This window comes from Triticum urartu, chromosome 5 (genome assembly GCF_003073215.2).
Source record: "Triticum urartu cultivar G1812 chromosome 5, Tu2.1, whole genome shotgun sequence".
Lineage (NCBI taxonomy): Eukaryota > Viridiplantae > Streptophyta > Magnoliopsida > Poales > Poaceae > Triticum > Triticum urartu.
Window position 1 is genome coordinate 641973721 of NC_053026.1, and position 25270 is coordinate 641998990.

Sequence of the window (25270 nt, forward strand, 5' to 3'; positions counted from 1 at the left end):
TTAATAGGAAATAAAATAAAATAATACAAAAAATATTAATAAAAAATTGCACACATTATAAAAATTATGTTTTTTAAAAATATACATGAGTAAGCATATAATAGTGGCACTGGTATTACCTTTAAAGAAGAAAAAAATTGAAATAATAGCTTAAACAAAAAATTAAAATAATGGAGTTTTATAAGAACAATGAATTAGTGACACTGGTATTGCCCTTTAAGAATAAAATAAAATAAATATAAATAACTTGCATATAACTTTTTAGTATTTCTGGTATGAAAAGAATAATCATATAATAGTGAAATTTTCATGCATATTTTATAGTATTTCTGTACACATATACACTCACCAAACATCTAAAAAATATCCACAAAAGGTGCCTACTAATAAAGAAAAAAACAAAAGCAAAACAACATAAAGAATAGAAAAACAGAGCAGAAAATAAAGGAAGAGGAGGAAGGGCTAGGTCGTGAATATAATGGGCTTCAACCAATTAAGGATTTAACTAACCCAAAACAGAGGAAAGTCAATTTTTCCCAACCCAAAAAAGATACAAGACACAAAAGGAAAAAAAAGGAGCACAAATCATGAAGCAACAATCAAAGGTTACAAAATTGAGTAATCTGAGCAGAATTTCCAGGTAATTTACATATAGCTAAAGTGCAAAAAATAAGTATTTTTTAAACAGAGGCATCATCTCATTAAAAAGGAAAAGAGTTGCCTGGTTAATTGTGAAATCTAGGCAAAATCTGCTACAACCCGCGAAGGGGCACCACCAACCGATCTGACTATGAACACAAAAACCACACATGTTGTCGAGGGAGGAGAACCAGCGAGGTTGACTACAAGTGTCATCGTTATCAGTACTCCGCGAGCCAGTGACTTCGCAACAAACCCCACCGTTTGGCCCTCTTCACGAAGCCTATGCCAAAGAGTTGGCCACCAGGAGAGACGATGAGATAGCTTATATTTTGATGATGATCATATTCAGAAGAAATATGCCAAGCTCACACCAATGAAGGCCTCCTCAAAGGCCATCGAACACCTGTCAATATCACTATCTAGGCCCTCTAAGGCAGCTTTGGCGAGGTTATCTCCCAGAGGGTAGGCCCATGGTGACACAAAACTCAACAAAGGCCCAAGCCTGTATTCTTTACGGTCCAAGACAATGTCAGTAGCATGGGGTTTTTGTCAGTCGGTGTGGGTATCCGCAGAGAGAATTCTGTTGGTTCACAGTGTTGGGGAACGTAGTAATTTCAGAAATTTTCCTACGCACACGCAAGATCATGGTGATGCATAGCAACGAGAGGGGAGAGTGTGATCTACGTACCCTTGTAGATCGACAACGGAAGCGTTAACTTGGTTGATGTAGTCGTACGTCTTCACGGCCCGACCGATCAAGCACCGAAACTACGGCACCTCCGAGTTCTAGCACACGTTCAGCTCGATGACGATCCCCGGACTCCGATCCAGCAAAGTGTCGGGGAAGAGTTCCGTCAGCACGACGGCGTGGTGACGATCTTGATGTACTAGTGTCGCAGGGCTTCGCCTAAGCACCGCTACAATATTATCGAGGACTATGGTGGAAGGGGGCACCGCACAGGGCTAAGAATATGATCACGTGGATCAACTTGTGTCTCTAGGGGTGCCCCTTGCCTCCGTATATAAAGGCTTAAAGGGGGGGCTAGCCGGCCAAGAGGAGGCGCGCCGGGAGGAGTCCTACTCCCTCCGGGAGTAGGACTCCCCCCCTTTCCTAGTTGGAATAGGATTCGCCGAGGGGGAAAAGAGGAGAGAGAGGAGGAAGGGGGGCCGGCCCCCTCTCCTTGTCCTATTCGGACCAAGGGGGGAGGGGCGCGCGGCCCATCTATGGCCACCTCTCCTCTCTTCCACTAAGGCCCATATACCTCTCGGGGGGTTTCGGTAACCTCCCGGTACTCCGGTAAAATCCCGATTTCACTCGGAACACTTCCGATATCCAAACATAGGCTTCCAATATATCAATCTTTATGTCTCGACCATTTCGAGACTCCTCGTCATGTCCGTGATCACATCCGGGACTCCGAACAACTTCGGTACATCAAATATATAAACTCATAATGAAAATGTCATCGTAACATTAAGCGTGCGGACCCTACGGGTTCGAGAACAATGTAGACATGACCGAGACACGTCTCCGGTCAATAACCAATAGCGGAACCTGGATGCTCATATTGGCTCCTACATATTCTACGAAGATCTTTATCGATCAGCCGCATAACAACATATGTTGTTCCCTTTGTCATCGGTATGTTACTTGCCTGAGATTCGATCGTCGGTATCTCAATACCTAGTTCAATCTCGTTACCTGGCAAGTCTCTTTACTCGTTCTGTAATACATCATCCCGCAACTAACTCATTAGTTGCAATGCTTGCAAGGCTTAAGTGATGTGCATTACCGAGAGGGCCCAGAGATACCTCTCCGACAATCGGAGTGACAAATCCTAATCTCGAAATACGCCAACCCAACATGTACCTTTGGAGACACCTGTAGAGCTCCTTTATAATCACCCAGTTACGTTGTGACGTTTGGTAGCACACAAAGTGTTCCTCCGGCAAACGGGAGTTGCATAATCTCATAGTCATAGGAACATGTATAAGTCATGAAGAAAGCAATAGCAACATACTAAACGATCGTGTGCTAAGCTAATGGAATGGGTCATGTCAATCAGATCATTCAACTAATGATGTGATCCCGTCAATCAAATAACAACTCTTTGTCCATGGTTAGGAAACATAACCATCTTTGATTAACGAGCTAGTCAAGTAGAGGCATACTAGTGACACTCTATTTGTCTATGTATTCACACATGTATTATGTTTCTGGTTAATACAATTCTAGCATGAATAATAAACATTTATCATGATATAAGGAAATAAATAATAACTTTATTATTGCCTCTAGGGCATATTTCCTTCAGTCTCCCACTTGCACTAGAGTCAATAATCTAGATCACATCACCATGTGATTAACATCGATAGTTCACATCATCATGTGATTAACACCCATAGTTCACATCGCCATGTGACCAACACCCAAAGGGTTTACTAGATTCAGTAATCTAGTTCACATCGCTATGTGATTAATACCCAAAGAGTACTAAGGTGTGATCATGTTTTGCTTGTGAGATAATTTTAGTCAACGGGTCTGCCACATTCAGATCCATATGTATTTTGCAAATTTCTATGTCAACAATACTCTGCTCGGAGCTACTCTAGCTAATTGCTCCCACTTTCAATATGTATCTAGATTGAGACTTAGAGTCATCTAGATTAGTGTCAAAACTTGCATCGACGTAACCCTTTATGACGAACCTTTTTGTCACCTCCATAATCGAGAAACATATCCTTATTCCACTAGATAATTTTGACCGCTATCCAGTGATCTACTCCTAGATCATTATTGTACTCCCTTGCTAAAATCAGTGTAGGGTATACAATAGATCTGGTACACAGTATGGCATACTTTATAGAACCTATGGCCAAGGCATAGGGAATGACTTTCATTCTCTTTCTATCTTCTGTCGTGGTCGGGTTTTGAGTCTTACTCAATTTCACACCTTGTAACACAGGCAAGAACTCTTTCTTTGACTGTTCCATTTTGAACTACTTCAAAATCTTGTCAAGGTATGTACTCATTGAAAAAAAACTTATCAAGCGTCTTGATCTATCTCTATAGATCTTGATACTCAATATGTAAGCAGCTTCACCAAGGTCTTTCTTTGAAAAACTCCTTTCAAACACTCCTTTATGCTTTGCAGAATAATTCTACATTATTTCCGATCAACATTATGTCATTCACATATACTTATCAGAAATGCTGTAGTGCTCCCACTCACTTTCTAGTAAATACAGGCTTTACCGCAAGTCTGTATAAAACTATATGCTTTGATCAACTTATCAAAGCATATATTCCGACTCCGAGATGCTTGCACCAGTCCATAGATGGATCGCTGGAGCTTGCATATTTTGTTAGCACCTTTAGGATTGACAAAACCTTTTGGTTGCATCATATACAACTCTTCTTTAATAAATCCATTAAGGAATGCAGTTTTGTTTATCCATTTGCCAGATTTCATAAAATGCGGCAATTGCTAACACGATTCGGACAAACTTAAGCATAGATACGAGTGAGAAACTCTCATCGTAGTCAACACTTTGAACTTTGTCAAAAACCTTTTTTTGACGAGTCTAGCTTTGTAGATAGTAACACTACTATCAACGTCCGTCTTCCTCTTGAAGATCCATTTATTGCCGATCATCGGGCAAATCCATCAAAGTCCATACTTTGTTCTCATACATGGATCATATCTCAGATTTTATGGCCTCAAACCATTTCGCGGAATCTGGGCTCATCATCGCTTCCTCATAGTTCGCAAGTTCGTCATGGTCTAGTAACATGACTTCCAGAACAGGATTACCGTACCACTCTGGTGCGGATCTCACTTTGGTTTACCTACGAGATTCGGTAGTAACTTGATCTGAAGTTTCATGATCAATATCATTAGCTTCCTCACTAATTGGTGTAGGTGTCATAGAAACAGATTTCTGTGATGAACTACTTTCCAATAAGGGAGCAGGTACAGTTACCTTATCAAGTTCTACTTTCCTCCCACTCACTTCTTTCGAGAGAAACTCCTTCTCTAGAAAGTATCCATTCTCAGCAACGAATGTCTTGCCTTTGGATCTGTGATAGAAGGTGTACCCTACTGTCTCCTTTGGGTATCCTATGAAGACACATTTCTCCGATTTGGGTTTGAGCTTATCATGATGAAACTTTTTCTTATAAGCATCGCAAGCCCAAACTTTAAGAAACGACAACTTTGGTTTCTTGCCAAACCATAGTTCATATTGTGTCGTATCAACGGACTTAGATGGTGCCCCTTTTTTTTAACGTGAATGCAGCTGTCTCTAATGCATGATCCCAAAACGATATTGGTAAATCGGTAAGAAACATCATAGATTGTACTATATCCAATAAAGTATGGTTATGACGTTCGGACACACCATTATGCTGTGGTGTTCCAGGTGGCATGAATTTGTGAAACTATTCCACATTGTTTTAATTGAAGACCAAACTCGTAACTCAAATATTTGTCTCCGCGATCAGATCGTAGAAACCTTATTTTCTTGTCACGATGATTTTCCACTTCACTCTGAAATTCTTTGAACTTTTCAAATGTTTTAGACTTATGTTTCATCAAGTAGATATACCCATATCTGCTCAAGTCATCTGTGAAGGTCAGAAAATAATGATACCCTCCGCGAGCCTTAACACTCATCGGATCGCATACATCAGTATGTATTTATTTCCAATAAGTCAGTTGCTCGCTCCATTGTTCCGGAGAACGGCGTTTTAGTCATCTTGCCCATGAGGCATGGTTCGCAAGCATCAAGTGATTCATAATCAAGTGATTCCAAAAACCCATCAGCATGGAGTTTCTTCATGCGCTTTACACCAATATGACCTAAACGGCAGTGCCGCAAATAAGTTGCACTATCATTATTAACTTTGCATCTTTTGGTTTCAATATTATGATTATGTGTATCACTACGATCGAGATCCAACGAACTATTTTCATTGGGTGTGTAACCATATAAGGTTTTATTCATGTAAACAGAATAACAATTTATTCTCTTACTTAAATGAATAACCGTATTACAATAAACATGATCAAATCATATTCATGCTCAACGTAAACGCCAAATAACACTTATTCAGGTTCAACACTAATCCCGAAAGTATAGGGAGTGTGCGATGATGATCATATCAATCTTGGAACCACTTCCAACACACATCGTCACTTCACCCTTAACTAGTCTCTGTTTATTCTGCAACTCCCGTTTCGAGTTACTAATCTTAGCAACTGAACTAGTATCAAATACTAAGGGGTTGCTATAAACACTAGTAAAGTACACATCAATAACATGTATATCAAATATACTTATGTTCACTTTGCCATCCTTCTTATCTGCCAATCACTTGGGGTAGTTCCGCTTCTAGTGACCAATCCCTTTGCAGTAGAAACACTTAGTCTCAGGCTTAGGACCAGACTTGGGCTTCTTCACTTGAGCAGCAACTTGCTTGCTGTTCTTCTTGAAGTTCCCCTTCTTCCCTCTGCCCTTTTCTTGAAACTAGTGGTCTTGTCTACCATCAACACTTGATGTTTTTCTCGATTTCTACCTTCGTCAATTTCCTCATTACGAAGAGCTTGGGAATCGTTTCCGTTATCCCTTGCATATCATAGTTCATCACGAAGTTCTATTAACTTGGTGATGATGACTAGAGAATTCTGTCAATCACTATCTCATCTGGAAGATTAACTCCCACTTGATTCAAGCGATTGAAGTACTCAGACAATCTGAGCACATGCTCACTAGTTGAGCGATTCTCCTCCATCTTTTAGCTATAGAACTTGTTGGAGACTTCATATCTCTCAACTCGGGTATTTGCTTGAAATATTAACTTCAACTCCTGGAACATCTCATATGGTCCATGACGTTCAAAACGTCTTTGAAGTCCCGATTCTAAGCCGTTAAGCATGGTGCACTTAAACTATCAAGTAGTCATCATATTGAGCTAGCCAAACATTCATAACATCTGCATCTGCTCCTGCAATAGGTCTGTCACCTAGCGGTGCATCAAGGACATAATTCTTCTGTGCAGCAATGAGGATAAACCTCAGATCACGGATCCAATACGCATCATTGCTACTAACATCTTTCAACACAATTTTCTCTAGGAACATATCAAAATAAACACAGGGAAGCAACAACGCGAGCTATTGATCTACAACATAATTTGCAAAATACTACCAGGACTAAGTTCATGATAAATTTAAGTTCAATTAATCATATTACTTAAGAACTCCCACTTAGATAGACATCCCTCTAATCCTCTAAGTGATTACGTGATCCAAATCAACTAAACCATGTCCGATCATCACGTGAGATGGAGTAGTTTCATTGGTGAACATCGCTATGTTGATCATATCTGCTATATGATTCACGCTCGACTTTTCGGTCTCCGTGTTCCGAGGCCATATCTGTATATGCTTGGCTTGTCAAGTATAACCTGAGTATTCTGCGTGTGCAACTGTTTTGCACCTGTTGTATTTGAACGTAGAGCCTATCATACCCGATCATCACGTGGTGTCTCAGCACGAAGAACTTTCGCAGCGGTGCATACTCAGGGAGAACACTTCTTGATAATTAGTGAGAGATCATCTTATAATGCTACCGTCAATCAAAGCAAGATAAGATGCATAAAAGATAAACATCACATGCAATCAATATAATTGATATGATATGGCCACCATCATCTTGTGCTTGTGATCTCCATCTTCGTAGCACCGTCATGATCACCATCGTCACCGGCGCGACACCTTGATCTCCATCGTAGCATCGTTGTCGTCTCGCCAATCTTATGCTTCCACGACTATCGCTACCGCTTAGTGATAAAGTAAAGCATTACAGCGCGATTGCATTGCATACAATAAAGCGACGACCATATGGCTCCTGCCAGTTACCGATAACTCGGTTACAAAACATGATCATCTCATACAATAAAATTTAGCATCATGTCTTGACCATATCACATCACAACATGCCCTGCAAAAACAAGTTAGACGTCCTCTACTTTGTTGTTGCAAGTTTTACGTGGCTGCTACGGGCTTAAGCAAGAACCAATCTTACCTACGCATCAAAACCACAACGATAGTTTGTCAAGTTGGTGCTGTTTTAACCTTCACAAGGACCGGGCGTAGCCCCACTCGGTTCAACTAAAGTTGGAGAAACTGTCACCCGCAAGACACCTATGTGCAAAGCACGTCAGGAGAACCGGTCTCGCGTAAGCGTACGCGTAATGTCGGTCCGGGCCGCTTCGTCCAACAATACCGCCGAACCAAAGTATGACATGCTGGTAAGCAGTATGACTTATATCGCCCACAACTCACTTGTGTTCTACTCGTGCATATAACATCAACATATAAAACCTAGGCTCTGATACCACTGTTGGGGAACGTAGTAATTTCAGAAATTTTCCTACGCACACGCAAGATCATGGTGATGCATAGCAACGAGAGGGGAGAGTGTGATCTACGTACCCTTGTAGATCGACAACGGAAGCGTTAACTTGGTTGATGTAGTCGTATGTCTTCACGGCCCGACCGATCAAGCACCGAAACTACGGCACCTCCGAGTTCTAGCACACGTTCAGCTCAATGACGATCCCCGGACTCCGATCCAGCAAAGTGTCGGGGAAGAGTTCCGTCAGCACGACGGCGTGGTGACGATCTTGATGTACTAGTGTCGCAGGGCTTCGCCTAAGCACCGCTACAATATTATCGAGGACTATGATGGAAGGGGGCACCGCACACGGCTAAGAATATGATCACGTGGATCAACTTGTGTCTCTAGGGGTGCCCCTTGCCTCCGTATATAAAGGCTCAAAGGGGGGGCTAGCCGGCCAAGAGGAGGCGCGCCAGGAGGAGTCCTACTCCCTCCGGGAGTAGGACTCCCCCCCTTTCCTAGTTGGAATAGGATTCGCGGAGGGGGGAAAAGAGGAGAGAGAGGAGGAAGGGGGGCCGGCCCCCTCTCCTTGTCCTATTCGGACCAAGGGTGGGGGAGGGGCGCGCGGCCCATCTATGGCCACCTCTCCTCTCTTCCACTAAGGCCCATATACCTCCCGGGGGGTTCCGGTAACCTCCCGGTACTCCGGTAAAATCCCGATTTCACCCGGAAATGTATAAATTCATAATATAACTGTCATTGTAACCTTAAGCGTGCGGACCCTACGGGTTCGAGAACAATGTAGACATGACCGAGACACATCTCCGGTCAATAACCAATAGCGGAACCTGGATGCTCATATTGGCTCCTACATATTCTACGAAGATCTTTTATCGGTCAGACCGCATAACAACATACGTTGTTCCCTTTGTCACCGGTATGTTACTTGCCCGAGATTCGATCGTCGGTATCCCATACCTAGTTCAATCTCGTTACTGGCAAGTCTCTTTACTCGTTCTGTAATACATCATCCCGCAACTAACTCATTAGTTGCAATGCTTGCAACGCTTAAGTGATGTGCATTACCGAGAGGGCCCAGAGATACCTCTCCGACAATCGGAGTGACAAATCCTAATCTCGAAATACGCCAACCCAACATGTACCTTTGGAGACACCTGTAGAGCTCCTTTATAATCACCCAGTTACGTTGTGACGTTTGGTAGCACACAAAGTGTTCCTCCGGCAAACGGGAGTTGCATAATCTCATAGTCATAGGAACATGTATAAGTCATGAAGAAAGCAATAGCAACATACTAAACGATCGTGTGCTAAGCTAATGGAATGGGTCATGTCAATCAGATCATTCAACTAATGATGTGATCCCGTCAATCAAATAACAACTCTTTGTCCATGGTTAGGAAACATAACCATCTTTGATTAACGAGCTAGTCAAGTAGAGGCATACTAGTGACACTCTGTTTGTCTATGTATTCACACATGTATTATGTTTCCGGTTAATACAATTCTAGCATGAATAATAAACATTCATCATGATATAAGGAAATAAATAATAACTTTATTATTGCCTCTAGGGCATATTTCCTTCACACAGTGTGAAGGGCATACCCTCACTCAGATGAATCTCACTTGGTTTATTCAGGAGGCCAACGCCCAAGAGGATCAATGGAGATGGAGATGTCCAATAAGCATTGAAGCGTGAGTTACTAGTCATTATCATAGACAACCAAGAGTGTATGTTGCCTCTTGTAATGGGCACATGTAACGTAGCTAGGTGGTAAACCTGGGGGTATAACATACTTTATATAGGTATACCCCGACGCTCAGTTACATGTAACCCTTGTAATCGTAAATCCATACGCAAGAAACACCTCCCCTTAGGACAGGACTAGGGCTTTTACCTCCACCGTAGAGGGCATAAACTTGTATACTTCTCTGCATCACCACTTGTGTCTTGTTAGATCAAGCCTTGTTCTTCTACCTCTATTACTATCGGATTTATCCCACATGGCAAGCTCCAACTTCTGATGACACATCGAGACTGGAGGAAACTAGTCAAACACATCGGAAAAAACCGACTATCGAAGCCCTGTCGTGGCCCTACACATCTCGCAACATCACCGTTGCGAAATAGGACGCCACACCAACATGAAGGAAGGAAACCACCCCCACAACCATGCAAAGCAAAGCCGCCACCGGTCTTTCACGCCCACCAGCTCAAGATTCATGCCCTCAAGAAGGGGGCGATCCCAAGCATCGCCATCGCTCACTCCACTAGAGCTAGGGTTTTCCCCCGGAGCTAAGGGAAGGAGAGTTTTTAGGTTTTATTGCGGTGTGACCAAACCGTGTTACAGAACACAAACGTCAAAGTGTGAATTTAGCATGGGCCAATTGCTTCTTGTAGAATCTGTCTACCCAGGTAAAGGTTCTAGACATGATACAGAGGCTTGCAATTTCTGGATTTGATCAAGTATTCCGTCGCAACTATCTCATTGGAAGAAAATGTGGTTGTCAACCATAAGGCATTAATACTGACTTGTCAATTTCAATTTGCCAACTTAATCTTTTAGGAAATGATTTGTTCGTGTTGCAGCTGTACAAGGAAAATCAAATCCTTTTTGAAATCCCAACTTCTGTTTGAAATTCAGTAATGATCCATCCTAGCGCGTGTCGCGTTGCGTGCGGAATTTACTCCCAATGTGGATCCATGGACACCTAGATGGGCGCAGCCAATCGCGGTGGATAGTCATGCAGAGACGTGTCAAAGTTGGACGCCTACTGCTCCACCCAACGCCTTCGCTCATTCGTATATAGACCCCTCGTCAAGCAAAACTATTTTTTAGTTTTTTCTTCTCTGGTTTCTTCTCCTCCTCCTCCTCCTCTGCGGGGAAAAAGGAATCCATTGTTCGTCATCCCAGGGTGTTCAAGAACTTCCACATTCCTCCCCCTCCCTTGATTTCTTCCAAGTAACACTAATCTGATCGTGTCATCTGCCTCATGGATCTGTTCGTGTTGCTAATTTGAGGATTTCATATGTTCCAGGACATGAGGACAAGGGCACAATGCAAACGACGGAGGAGGACGTCACTCTGCACATGCTGGAGAAGGAGGGCACAATGCAAACACCGGAGGAGGAGAGGACAATGAACACGACGATAACATGTGAGTTGCACATGTCGCCGCTTAAATGCTTTTGTTCATGCAACTTGTCAAAAACTATGTGCATGTTTGCTTGATGTGCTAAACGTTTAAATCCGGAGGGAATCAAAGTGTTTGAATGAAAGAACATACTATTTTTTTGCGAAGACTAAGATATGGCGACTCTGATGTTGCTCCCCATTCATCTAGTCTCCAAATGCATATGAGTAGGGATGAAAACAAAGCAGAAACGAACGGACCTAGGTCCTACCATATTTGTTTTAATTTTTGTGTGGAAGCAGAAAACAATATAGAAACATCGGAAATGAATATGAAAACAGATATTATCGGAAATAAACACAGGGCGAATATGGCGCAGACACAATAACAAAAGCATGTGTTCACCGGAACTTAAAAATCCCTTGACCATAGGGAAAACACAAGCAACCCAACTTATTTAAATCAACTTTTTTTGCTGAGACGAGGATGGCCAGACAGAGTCTGGGAAGAAAAGGAGAAGCACCAGACGGCCAGAAAATTGCAAGATCACAAAATGAATGGTTCAGATGTTGATGGCCTGAGAAGGCAGTGATTAGCCTCAGTTTTATTGTCCTAAATGTGTTGGTGTCTATTTTTTCTATAATTATCTTGATAGAAGATTTTAAAATGCACGAGTATAAGAGATCTATTGCAATTACCTTCTCTATTTAAGTATTAACCATCCTATTAATATTTAGGTGCGTGTGCTTAGAATTATTGCTTCCTGCGTCACTAAAGTGTTCTTTCCCCTCGTAATTATCTTGCTACATCAGATCCCCCTCCCTCTTTACAACCTTAGCATTTCTACAACCAAGTTGTTGTATTCGCTTCACTCTTCGCTCCTCCTCCTCCAAGAAAGAAAGTTAGGGTTTTAGCCTCTCGTCGGCGCCGCTGCAGGTCCACCTCGTCTCCGGTGACTCTAGGGTCATGGGGGCGCGGTGGATCTTGCCAAGTGCCGGCGGGAGGGCTCCATTTTCAGTAGTTGTTTTCTGTCTTGTTAGGGTTTGTGTCTTGCTCAGGAAGGCGAGACGGCGGCGGCTCCCTAAAGATGGAATAAATATCTCCCCGTCTAGCCCCAGGCGGCGATTTTAGGCGCCTCGTGAGGCCAACGGCTGAAAATGCTCTTACCATGAAGATAAGTGGCGAAACAGATCATATCAGGTACCATTTGCTCGGGGATTGTTGCCTCAAATTGTGTCATCTTTGGTTGGTGTTTTTTTTTTTGACTTTGGAAAAAACATGTTTGAAAAATGATAAACTCCAAAAGTTACGAATTCTCAAAATTCGGCAACTCTTCTACAACAAACAAAGAGCTTCAATTTCCTCGGGGAAAAAAAGGGTTCAGCATTCACATTCGCCAAGAGTCGATTTTCCTGAGCCTCTGTGTCCTCCGAGAAGCGAGTCGCCGCCGGCTGCATCTCCGTCGCCCGTCGCCGCCTAAACCAAGGTACCACCTTTCCCGACTCACCACGGCGAGGGCGAGGTCACCACCGCCGGCTGCTACCCGGGTCGATTTTCCTACGCCAGATCGATGATATCCTCTCTCCAACTGCAGATCCACCAGACCTAACCTGTCCCTGCCTAGGCTCTCCCGCTTCCGATCCATGGAGGAGGCGGATAAAGGGGAGGTCTTCGAGAGGAACAACAAATCGAGGCTGGACAGCCATCCGGGGGCGACGGCGGGGACGGCCTGCCGGTTCACCGACGACCTCATCCTGGAGATCCTCTCCCGCATCCCCGCCAGATCCCTCCACCGCTTCAAGTGCGTCTCCGTGCGCTGGCGCGACCTCATCGCCGACCCCGCCAACCGCAAGAAGCTGCCCCAGACCCTCGCCGGCTTCCTCTACACGACCACTGTCGGCTGTAATCGCCACCACTTCGCCAGCGTCTCCTGCGGCGCAGCCCCGTTCGACCCTTCCCTCCCTTACCTGCAGCCTGGCAAGTACAAGGACATGGCTCAGGTGGACGCCTGCAATGGCCTCCTTCTCTACCTAAGCTCCAGCAAGAACATGGTGAACCCTTGGGCTTGGGCAGAGGATGATTTCCGTTTTGTTGTGTGCAATCCGGCCACTGGGAGGTGGGTGGAGCTGCCCCCTCAACCGCAGGCGCCGGCAGACAGATTTAGGTATAACTGTATGGCAGGCCTGGCTTTTGATCCGGCAGTCTCATCCCATTTCCACGTTTTTTGTTTCGAGGAGACCACTGTGGAAACGTACATGACAGGAGTGAACATCTACTCGTCATGAACGGGAGCCTGGAGTCGCGGAGATGGTGGGATTGTTGAGAAATTGGCGCTGTTCTTCTATAGTAAGGGTGTCTTTGTTGGCGGTATGATGTATGTGATTGGCAACCCGAAGGGCATCAGCAACGAGCATGTGCTCCTGGGGATTGACATGCAAGGTAAAGTGCGGAAGACTGTCCCTATGCCGTACGGTCGAAGATTTGGTACGATCGGATCGTCGCAGGGGTGCTTACTCTATGCTGTATCTTCCGTCGATGATAACAATAAAATCCTAGATTCTGAGATAGAACTCTGGTGCCTCAAGGATTGTGACAGTAAAGAATTGGTTCTGAAGCATACTGCCAGCATCAATGAGCTTATGAGCATGACTGGGGAGGAGTACAGGGTGGCTGGGATTCACCCAGATTGCGACACCATTTTCCTGGTTTCACATGGAGGTGATACCTTGGTAGCGTACGATATGCAACATCAGAAAGTTGGTTGTATCCTTAATCTTGAGAAGAACACACAACGATTTCTACCTTATGTTCCTCTGTTCTCGGAGTCATTAGCAGATGGAGATGAGCGGTAGTGTTACCTTCAGACCACGCTTGTGCTTCCTCCAAGAATTGGCTCTTCTGCCGGCTGAAGTACTTGTTAGTGTACCTCTGAATCTGCTTGAATCATGCCGCTCAATTTGCTAGTGCTTAAACTCCTGCTTGGTTGATTTTCAGTTCAGATCAATGCCTGGTTGTTACCCCTGTTCTTGTTTACCTAGCACAGGTTATTGTTCTGGACATGTATTAGTTCCATGTGGCTAAATTATACTGTAATCGCTCTTCCTTTCCATAACAACCAGTTATTATGGTTATCCTAAATCCTATTGCAGATTTTGAACCTGGTAGTGTAGTGAAAGGGTCAATCAGACTGGTTACTAGTGCAAATGTCTAGTTGACATTATTCATTCAGTATTTTGATAAAACACTGCCTTTGAGCAAGTTCTTTTTATGTATGGTTGCTGTAGCTAATGAATTCAGTAGAGCTCTGGATCTGTTAATCACAGAGAAATTGCATCAAATGTCAATGAAATCAAATTGGAGTGCGTACTCTTGTACAATAGCAGCATGCAGGTGAAAGAAATCAGTACACCAGAGTTTTACTGACAGTGGTAACAACAATTTTATATTGGTTCAGGCTTGATTCAGCTTCATACACGATATTAGTTTGTGAACACGACTGAATGGCCACCAAAAAATAAGATCTCTTGGTATGGTTGATTGCTTTGGCTGTGTTGCTACCCTGTTTGAATCGGATCAACCAGCGTTGTTTCTGTGTATGTTTGTGATGTGGCGATTCCTGATTCTTGAATGTTCTTTGTAGGACTCTGGAATGCCATTTTATTCCAAGAAAACCTCCGAGATGCTCCAGAACTGATGATGTATTTATTTTTAAATTGGCATGGAATGAGTCAGACGCATGTAACAGTTTTATATTCATAAAGAGCCGGCCATCCATTTGTCTGCCTGAACATTTGCCGCAATGAGCATAGGCTTGAATCCCAACTAGTATCATACATAATCTTGGTCTAGTGATTTTTGTTTTGTCCCTACCTGTATAGATCATTCATAATCTTTGTCTAGTGATTTTTTGTTTTATCCCTATCTGTATAGATCATACATAATCTTGGTCTAGAGATTTTTTTTTGATAACCAATGGTGTTTACTGTTTAGTATGGATCAAGAGCCTGTAGATTTTGTTATAAACTGCCTGTCTGGTATGGCTGTAATCCTGATGATTAATGTTGTGTTTGCCACGTTCTGATTATCTTGATCATGACTGGAGGTTCAGGAGGAATGCTAAGATTCAGGTTGTGTCTGGTCTGGTACATACGGCGTGTTTGTTTCAGGGGAATTAGAGATGGGGAATGGGAGTTGAGGGGTAAGGAGATTATAAATCCACTGTTTGATTAGAGGGAATGGGAGTTTAAGCGGGAAGGGGACTGGGAGTTGGGGAAGTCAATTCCCACCGATTTCTTCTCAGGGGTACCCAGTTAATTCGTGAGGAGAGTTTTATCCCACGTCAATTCCCATCATATGCCAAACAAGGGAATGAGAATAAAAATCTACTTTCCATGCCTAATCCCTTCATAAACATCCTTGTGCAAACTCTCATTTCCTCAAGTGTTTACCAAACAGGCTGATAGTACTCCCTCTGTCTCAAAATAAGGAGTGAAGTGCACCCTAGATCCTTGAACTATTTTGAAGGTCCTCCAATTATGAAAAGTGTCATTCAGGTCCGACGCGGAGTGCCGCGCCAATCCATCACGTGCACAATGTTGAATCCCAACGCGGAGTCGCGGACGCCGAGACGGACGCAGTCAACCAGTCCGCCGGGCTGGACAGACAGACACACAGAGCCACCCAACCGTCCACCTCCTTGGTAGTATATATATATCCCACCCGCTGACACACCGCAAAAACTAATTTCCACTTTTTTCTTTTTTCCGTGCTTTCTTCCCCTCCGCGAGGAAGCAAGGAAGCAAGCAAATCCATCGCGAGCCTCCTCATCCCAAGGTACGTCCTACGAATTCCCCAACCCCCGACCCCCCCTCTCACCTCCGGATCGGGGCAAAATCGCCCGATCCGCTCGCCCCCGGATCCCGATCCGGCGATCTCTAACCCGATTCCCGATCCAGGCGGCCGGCGGCGATGTTGGAGGAGCTGCTCATCTTCACGCGGGGCGGCCTGATCCTGTGGTCGTCCTGCCGGGCCCTGGGCGGCGCCGCGCTGCTCAAGGGCTCCCCCATCGACGCGCTCATCCGCTCCTGCCTGCTCGAGGAGCGCTCGGGCGACGCCGGCTTCACCAAGGACGCCTACGCGCTCAAGTGGACCTTCAACAACGACCTCGGCCTCGTCTTCGTCGCCGTCTACCAGCGCATGCTCCACCTCCTCTACGTCGACGGCCTGCTCGCCGCCGTCCGCAAGGAGTTCTCCCAGATCTACAACCCCAAGCGCGTCTCCTATGACGACCTCTTCACCGAGACCTTCCGGCAGCTGCACCTCGAGGCCGAGGCGCGCGCCGAGGCCATGAACAAATCCAAGCAGCAGCCCACCAATCCCTCCTCCGGCTCCGGCGCCGGCCGTGGTCCTGCCGGCAAGAAGCTCGGCCCCAATGCTCGCGCTGGGGGCGGTGCTGCTGGGAAGAAGAATTCTGGCTCTGGGAAGGATGACTCCGATGGCGACTCCGGGAAGGAGCACAACGGTGGTTTCACTGCTAACGGTACGGTTGCCAAGGGTGGCCAGGAGAATGGTGCTATCAAGGACAGTTCTCGCGCCGCCCGGGCTGTTGTTGTTGACAATGATGGCAAGGAGAACGGGGACCCCAACGACGGGGCCTTCGATGTAAATACCTTGCGTAAGAAGACAGGAGGAAAGAAGGGCGGTGGTGGCGGTAAGAAGAACGATGTGAAGAAGGCGGCCAAGACCGAGCCCAAGAAGGTTGTCAAGCAGATGAGGGTCTGGGATGACAAACCGCCGAAGAACGAGAAGCTGGACTTCACGGACCCGGCTGACGAGAGAGGGGGGGAGGTGATAGAGAAGGTGCTTACCAACCAGGGGGACAGCATGATGGATAAGGATGAAGATCTGAGCAGCGATAGTGAGGACGAAGAGGATGAGGAAGAGGAGAATGCTGGGGCTGGCCAGAAGAAGAAGGGCTGGTTCTCCTCCATGTTCAAGAGGTATATAAGAATTGTGTTCTGCATTTGTTTGTTCTTATCATTAGTAGCCTATAATTAATAATCTCTCTTTAGTTGTATTGGCTTAACAACAAGTTGCTAGTAGGGCTGCAAACGAGTCGAGCTCAAGCGAGTTGAAGTTGGCTCAGCTCAACTCATATGAAAATTCGAGCAAGCTCATGATTGAGCTGTAGAACATGACTCGTGCTCAGCTTGTAACGATCTCGAGTCGATCTCGAGCTAGTTTCGAGCTATATGAGATGGTAAAAATTATAAATCTATGAATAAAAACAAAAAAATTAAGGTGAATATGTTGGGAATCTTTGCCAAAAATATAGGATATTTAACACATAGTCGACCACGTGCCATAATTAGGCCTAAATCTTCTCTGCACTTACTTAAGTTTCCATGTTCGTTGGTAAATAAATGGAGAAAAATTATGGACAACATATATGGTAATAAATTATCTTATTCCCATTTAATATATGGCATGATCTTTTAACATAATGATATTGTGTCGAGCCATCGAGCTAAAATCGAGCGAGCCAACACTGGCTCAAGTTCTGCTCGTTTCTCGGTCGAGCTACATAAAGTGTTCAAACTCAACTTATTTCTTTTCGAGTCGATCTCGAGTCGAGTCAAAAAACGAGTCGATCTCGAGCGGCTCACGAGCCTCGAGCTTTTCTTGCAGCCCTAGTTGCTAGTAGTGTCAACTTAAATCTATTTTGCACTCAGGTGATATGAGCGTTTACATAATGTTCCGATACTAACATCCTACAGTTCAAATCGCGGCATGGACATAAGATAGTAGATAGCTTAGTCTTCAGAAGCACTATATGATTTTGATGTCTTCTCATTGGTCATTATCTGAAATAAAAAATAAGTTATGATTTGGGTCTCCATGATTTGTTGGCTGATGACAAGATTTAGTATCCATTTTCGTTTAGGAAAGAGATGCAGGTATGTGAGACAAGATTTATTCACCCAAATTTGCTAGCTAAACCATTAGCTAACTGCATCGATGGAGTAATGCCATTGCACCTGCCACCTCAGTTTGCAGTGCACACTTGATACACACATACCTGGTATGGTGGTACAGTAAAATAGTATAGTTGTATTCCAAAGAATACATAGAGAAAATGTGATATAGAACAGCAAGTTGAGTTTGAAACCTTGAATATAAGCATGTTAACCATGATACAGGGTACATATCTGAGGTGGTGGTTAGTCTTTCACTGCCTGTAATATATTAACTAGGATTTTTGTTTTCTTCTAACATCCTGCATTTTGTAGTGTTCATCAGCTTGTTAGCTTTCTCCCAATTTTGCAATCTATGAACATGTCACTTAATTGCAACATTTGTATTTTTTCTGTGCTCAGCATTGCAGGTAACAATGTACTTGAGAAGTCTGATCTGCAACCTGCACTCAAAGCTCTTAAAGATAGACTGATGACAAAGAATGTGGTATGCATTTCTTCATATTACTAGGCGACTTGCTTCATATTTAATAACCTTACTAAACCAGCTCTTTGTAGTTTGGTTCTTCATCTGTCTGGGTAATGAAATTGGCCTTGTTTGTGCAGGCTGAAGAAATAGCAGAAAAGCTTTGTGAATCAGTAGCAGCTAGCCTTGAGGGCAAGAAGCTAGGATCCTTCACAAGAATTTCTTCTACTGTTCAGGTTTGCAGCACACACCACTCCTGATCACTTCACATTTACATTCAAGCAGACATTCTGTACAGCTTCCTCATACACTATCTGGTTGTTGCTTCTTCAGACAGCTATGGAGGAGGCTCTCCTTCGCATTTTAACTCCAAGGCGATCCATTGACATATTAAGGGATGTACAAGCTGCCAAGGAGCGTGGCAAGCCATATGTCGTTGTTTTTGTTGGAGTGAATGGAGTTGGAAAATCTACCAATCTTGCAAAGGTTTAATATATTTCAAATGCCGTCCATGAGAAAACATACTCCCTCTGTTCACTTATATAAGACGTTTTAGCAAATTCAGACAGTGTACTAAACAGTTCAAACCCAGCTGTCTGAAACGCCTTATATAAACGAACGGAGGGAGTACTTCATTTGAAGAATTTGCTCACGTCATCCTGTCTTGCATCTTTACAGGTCGCTTATTGGCTTCTTCAGCATAACCTCAGTGTCATGATGGCAGCATGTGATACCTTCAGATCTGGTGCTGTTGAGCAGCTGCGGACTCATGCTCGCAGGCTTGAGGTACTGACCATCTCCCCTCTTGAGTAACACAACAGTTCTATGTACCCAGTTTTGCAACAGCTCACATTGAATTTTGTAGGTCATTGTTTTGTTTTGTAATCATGCAAGACAGTAAGAGTAATGTTATAATCATAGTTTGCAAACAGTGGAGTTTGTGTGCATATTGCGAATCTATTCTGCTCAATCAATATAATGCACTTACATTTTGAGGAAAACCAATTGGGAAGAATCCTGCTGCATGTAGGTAAAAGAATTAAGATGTAATGCACTTGATGAATCTCTAACCTCATCATTGGGTTTAGCTATTCCTTGTCATTAGTATGACTGTCTGTAAATGTGACCTCATTAGTTCATCTGTATATAACACATCTTTTGCTTAACTGGTGGCAAAATATGCGTCCTGCTGTTTTGTTCAGTTTTAGTATGTGTGCTTTTCTTCCCAATCCCAGACGCACCAACTTGTACCTTTTTGAACGAAACCACCAACTTGTAATTGTATCCTTACATGACGATATTGTGTACAGATACCTATATTTGAGAAGGGATATGAGAAGGACCCAGCAGTTGTGGCGAAAGAAGCTATCCAGGAAGCCACTCGAAACAAATCAGATGTTGTTCTTGTTGATACGGCCGGACGTATGCAGGTTGGTCCAGTGGATTAACTGCAATATACTCTTTCTGTGTTCTTGTTGGACCGTGTCCTTACTAAATCTTAACCACCCTGCTTCCTGCTCTCACACTGGTCTGATACATTTTGTCTTGTGAATTGATGTTGCCAGGACAATGAGCCACTCATGAGAGCACTCTCCAAGCTCATCAATCTCAACAAGCCAGATCTGGTTTTATTTGTGGGAGAGGCATTAGTTGGGAATGATGCAGTTGATCAGCTCAACAAGTTCAATCAGGTACTGGTTTTGCAGCGACAGACAGATTGAAGCAACCAACGTACATGTTGTGTTTTCTTTCGTTACTGACTGCTTTGAACTTTTCTTTCTTGCACAGAAATTGGCAGATCTTTCCACTGTTCCCACAGCCAGACTGATTGATGGTATCCTGCTCACCAAGTTTGACACTATCGACGACAAGGTAGGGGGAACTTGTGCAGAACATATGCTTGATTAATAATCACTGTAACCAACCCCTTACAGCATTCTGATGCCGAGTTCATGAAAAATATATGCAGGTGGGAGCTGCGCTGTCCATGGTTTACATATCTGGATCTCCGGTCATGTTTGTCGGATGTGGCCAGTCCTACACTGACCTGAAGAAGCTGAACGTGAAATCCATTGTGAAGACCCTCCTGAAGTAAAATGGTAGTACTAGTACATGTCGTGCTCCGAGATGTGCTGCATACCAAAGAGTCTCTGTTATATCTCCAAATATCCCCCGTGACCTCGTTGTTTTCTCGTTTGATTTGGTGTGGAACTGTCGTCCCTAGCGAACTTTAATGGTTGCTGTTAACTTATTATGTTGTGTGGATCTTTGTGCTTGGTTGCCTCAGAAATTAATTATAAATACAATAATATGTGGCTTGTTTAATATTTTGGTTGTGTCGGGGTGTTCTCTAGTCATGTGAAATGATAAAATCTCGTTGTTGGGTGAAGCAAAGCAGGATGCATACCAGATGTATCTGCTCGGACCTAACACCTATGATGGGAATAGAACATCAAAGTAATGCAAACATTGGGTTGTATGATGTTTGTACAATATTGTGCCCTGATGGAGGCACACCCTACAAGGCACGAGCCGGATCAGGCCAGGCTTGTGTCGTGGCTGTGGCATGTGTGGCACGCACATTTAGCAAACCCAAAGATGTTGAAGAAGCAGCTGCTTCTTACAAAGATGGTATGGGTATGGGTGTGGCGATGAGCTGGTTGATGAAACAACCTCTGGCCTAGGCCTCATAATAATCTTACACTATTTCCGTCTCAAAATATAAGGGATTTTTAGGCTAAACTTGCCTACAAAAATGTTTTACATTTTTAAGCTGGTATTCTACTTTCATGACAAAGAAGGATAGTCCTTTAAAAAAGCATCCAGGCCCATAGACATCTTGTGAAACCTTCTTGTTGCTCTGCCCATGATCTCTCTTGGGCTGGAGCCTGAAAACTTCTTGCCAATCATGGATGCAACTGCTGCTTATTTCCTCCTCCTTCGTCGCTGCATCTGGCAGATAACCGTTATCTTCCCGTCTCATATTCCGATCTCCGCCCTTTCCTCGGCGACCAGCCGTTGACGCGCATTCTCCCCATTGTCCAGATGTGGCCTGTCTCTCTCTCTCTCTCTCTCTCAGCAAATCTGGCCCATCATCAACCAACAAGATAAACATTCCAGGCACATTATTACATTCCTTTACTATACATCATCATTATATATTGCCTGTGTTCTTCACTTTGCCCATCGTGTAAAGTATATTTTCAGCCGAAGATTCGATGGCCACAACACATGACACATATATGGTGAACTCTTAAGAGACCATGGAGGAGGAGCCTTGCCCTCGAAGTTATTAGAGGAGCATCTCATCTCCATCTCCTCTTCCTTTCATTGCGCCGGCGGCCCTTTTTCCATTTGCTAGATGCCTCACGGAAGACAGACTGGTGTAGACGCATTAGCGGCCGTCCTCCTCTCCCCTCCTCTCCTCTCCTCCAGAGGGAGGATATATTCCTTCCCGCATGCCTTGCTTTGCTTTGCTTTATTGATTGAGTTGAGTTGCGGTGCCAAAAAGAGTTTTGTTTGTTTAACCGGTGTCGCGCGGTGTTTTACACAATCATCTAACACACTCCAGGAGGACAATATCTGTGATTATTCCCTTGTACATTGCACTTGCTGGTCATATTTTTTAACCCTGTAAAAAAAAACTAGTATATGTGGGTAATGACCTGACAGGCGATCTCAAAATTATACTTTTATTCTTGTTTCCTGGCATGAAATTATGAGCGACAGTTAGGGAAGGTTCTGGTTTTCAACGTCGCTTAACCAACTTCTTTTTTTTCCAGGTATATTCAACCTAATCAACCCATCTTAAGTTCTTAACTAAAGGAATTCGCTACAAATCTCATGTCAGACTTTTAAGCATGGCAATTAAGTTGTCATGAGCATGACAATTTCCTTCAACAAGCATGTCATGCTTAAGAATTTGATGTCAGATTTTTAACATTTCCAAAATTAAACTCTATTTCTTTTCAAGTACGCGTGCATGCATGCATCCAAGTTATTCTTTTTTTGTCAGCGGAGTAAGCAGCAGGAGCCAAGATTCTATCTCAAGTGCCACCTGGCAATTCAGACCAACTGAACAACTTCCTTTGTCCTGGTAAGTGAGTGAGTCTTCCACAAGTCTCCTACCAAGCAGCAGATTACATGCATGCATGCACATCTACTTTTCTGCTCTTGTGTACAAGACTGAAAGACTAATACGAGTGCTGTCTGTCTGTCTGTCTATCTGTGTTGTAACTGTTCAGCTTCAGGGTTACGGTGGAATCAATAATGGACATGCATGTGTCAAGCAGCAAGTAGGCATGACTCTTGCTAGACTTGCGGCGCATACTCACACATGTGCAGCTTAACCCTAGTTAATGTGAATCTGCAGTTGACTCCAGGCATAGGTGAGTCTTTCGGTTCTCCTACTTTCGGTCCTCGAACATTTCGTTTGTTCGAATTCAAATGCCGAAACATGAAGACCTAACAAAGTCTTCTCTATCTACTACTACCATCTTAAGACTGGAGAAAAATACATTTCCACACATTCAAATATCTCGCTGGCATCCTTCCCTTCCGCTTCCCCTTCTTCGAAACCAGAGACCCCTTCATGTTGAGACCTCAACTCTTTCCTGTGAAAATCCTGCAAAATTTCAAACTTATGTTGCCAACATTGCGATGAAAGTGTCTTTTTGTTAGGTAATATACAAATGTGTGTGTCCATGAACTTCATAACTCTTGAACATAAAAGAACACTATATTATATTAGAGAAAGGAGGAGGAAGAAAAGTCTCAGAGTCTGAACCGAATCCCACTCTCCGAGGAGGCTTCACCATGACACACCCTCCTCTTTAGATTTTTCCTTTAGTTTAGCCTCTCTCTCAGAAAGGTGCTGGTCTTTAGCTCTTTCCAGGGGCGGCACTCCTTGTGTTGGTGCCCACAAGCTTGATGCTACCGCTCTGTTCAGTGCTCACTCCTTGTGTAGGTGAGGCTTTCAGGATCCGATTCCCTGGGTCTTGAGCTTTCAGGTCCTGTTGCAGCATAAAAATGGCTTGGTTATACTTTGTGATCTTGGTGATTCATTCACTCATGGCGCTTTAACCGCTTCGCCCGTGCGCCGAACAAAAGTTCGCGCCTATGGGTTTTTAATAATGGTAGGAGATGGGTGCATCGCATTGGGAATAAATAAAGCATGTCTTAGTCTTTGCAACCGATGGATTGGTTTAGAGCAGCCTAACCATGGGGTTACTGGTTAGGCTGTTTTTGTAATGGTTGCAGAACTGCAATGTTGATGGATGCCTGAGCAATGGTTTTTCATCCTCATTTTGGGTGACATCTTGAACAGAACAACTCCACATTTCACCTCCTCTTATCCGGTGAGGCGTCGACTGCTCTTCTTCTTGGCTGCCGAGTCAAAATTGCACGAATCTGACAATAAGACAAAGCCTGAATGAGAGAATTCAGCACCTTAGGGACAGCTATAACCTTATCTGTGTATTCAATCAGTCCTGCAGATAGCATCAGGGGGGCGGCAGCAGCATAAGCATATTGGACTGTACCCTCACAACATTGTCCCAACGTGGACGAATTTGGGACTGCAATTAGCAGTACAGGTGCTGATGACAGGAGATGCTTGGTGCCATTGAGGTAAAGCACGCCAGCTTTACGCTGCGATTGCCATCAGAACAAAACACACGATTCGGTTCATGTTGCAGCGAGAAATTCCATCTTGATAAGCAACTAATGTCTGTCGATCACCCGCGCTGTTGCGCAAACAACGGTAGGGGCTCACTTATCTGCTCCAAAGAAGATTCGCAGACGGGACTTGTTATTTCTCCATCCCTGAGGAATAGATAGATAAATATGATGAGTAATGAACCATTCATTATTTGAGCATGGATGATACATGTGCGGTTCATATCTGCCCAAGTACATACCCAGAACTTCAGACCATGGCAAGGTAATTATCAACTATACATTGACAATTAGGGGTCAGTCCTCATTACTAATATGCTTGTGATTACATTTGAACAAGATGCCTACAAGACTGATGGTTTGTTTCCCTTTTCATCTGACAGAAGGAAGCAACAAGGAAATTGCTGGCATTAGGGTTAGCAGTTAACAATGTTAAGATGCTGCAAGTATTAAATGGGTAGACAGATTTCTATGTTATTTATTTTCACCTGAGAGAAGGAAGCAGCCGAGAAATCGGCGGTACCTGAATTAACAATGTCAAGATGCTGCAACCTGCAACTTCAAGTATGAAATGAGTAACATATACCCAATTGCTAAGCTGAGACTTCAGAATAAGAATGACAGCATATGCATACGAGGTATACCACGCAAATCTAATCAAGCAATGGATATCAAATTGTGTAGATGAAACCATCAACACTCGTGAAAGATCCTTTGCTCAGCCAACTTTGGAGATCATACAATGCAAACCAAAATCTCACAAACAAACAAACAAAAATATGTCTGCTGCTTTATGTTGTGCCACTAACATCCATGCCCACTTTATTCCCAGTCTTGCTGCATTCCACAATTGTCAAGTTGTAAATGTTCCTCCAAGTACAATATCAAAAAGGCGATTATTGTTCTTAAACATGCATTTCTCATGCAATTCTACTTTCCAGGTGTCTGGAGG

The 25270-nt window shown here is 43.8% G+C and overlaps 1 protein-coding gene and 1 pseudogene across 1 annotated transcript; both read left to right on the top strand.

The window, feature by feature from the left end:
* The first annotated feature begins 12551 nt into the window (after positions 1-12551).
* Positions 12552-15729, top strand: LOC125511523 (annotated as a pseudogene).
* Positions 15730-15889: 160 nt separating this feature from the next.
* LOC125511522 (signal recognition particle receptor subunit alpha) lies at positions 15890-20969 on the top strand. The gene is made up of 10 exons (XM_048676912.1): positions 15890-16035; positions 16158-17201; positions 18579-18663; positions 18783-18878; positions 18976-19128; positions 19321-19428; positions 19953-20072; positions 20208-20333; positions 20431-20514; positions 20612-20969. Exons 2-10 carry the CDS (start codon positions 16171-16173, stop codon positions 20735-20737), a joined length of 1929 nt encoding a protein of 642 aa, XP_048532869.1. The 5' UTR covers positions 15890-16035; positions 16158-16170; the 3' UTR covers positions 20738-20969.
* The last annotated feature ends 4301 nt before the right edge of the window (positions 20970-25270 follow it).

Excerpts from the sequence above, each read along its gene's own strand:
- LOC125511522 (XM_048676912.1), top strand. The coding sequence starts at position 16,171 with ATGTTGGAGGAGCTGCTCATCTTCACGCGGGGCGGCCTGATCCTGTGG. Across the intron at positions 19,129-19,320 it reads AATCTACCAATCTTGCAAAG|GTCGCTTATTGGCTTCTTCA; the intron begins GTTTAATATATT and ends GCATCTTTACAG. Across the intron at positions 20,334-20,430 it reads AGCTCAACAAGTTCAATCAG|AAATTGGCAGATCTTTCCAC; the intron begins GTACTGGTTTTG and ends TTTCTTGCACAG.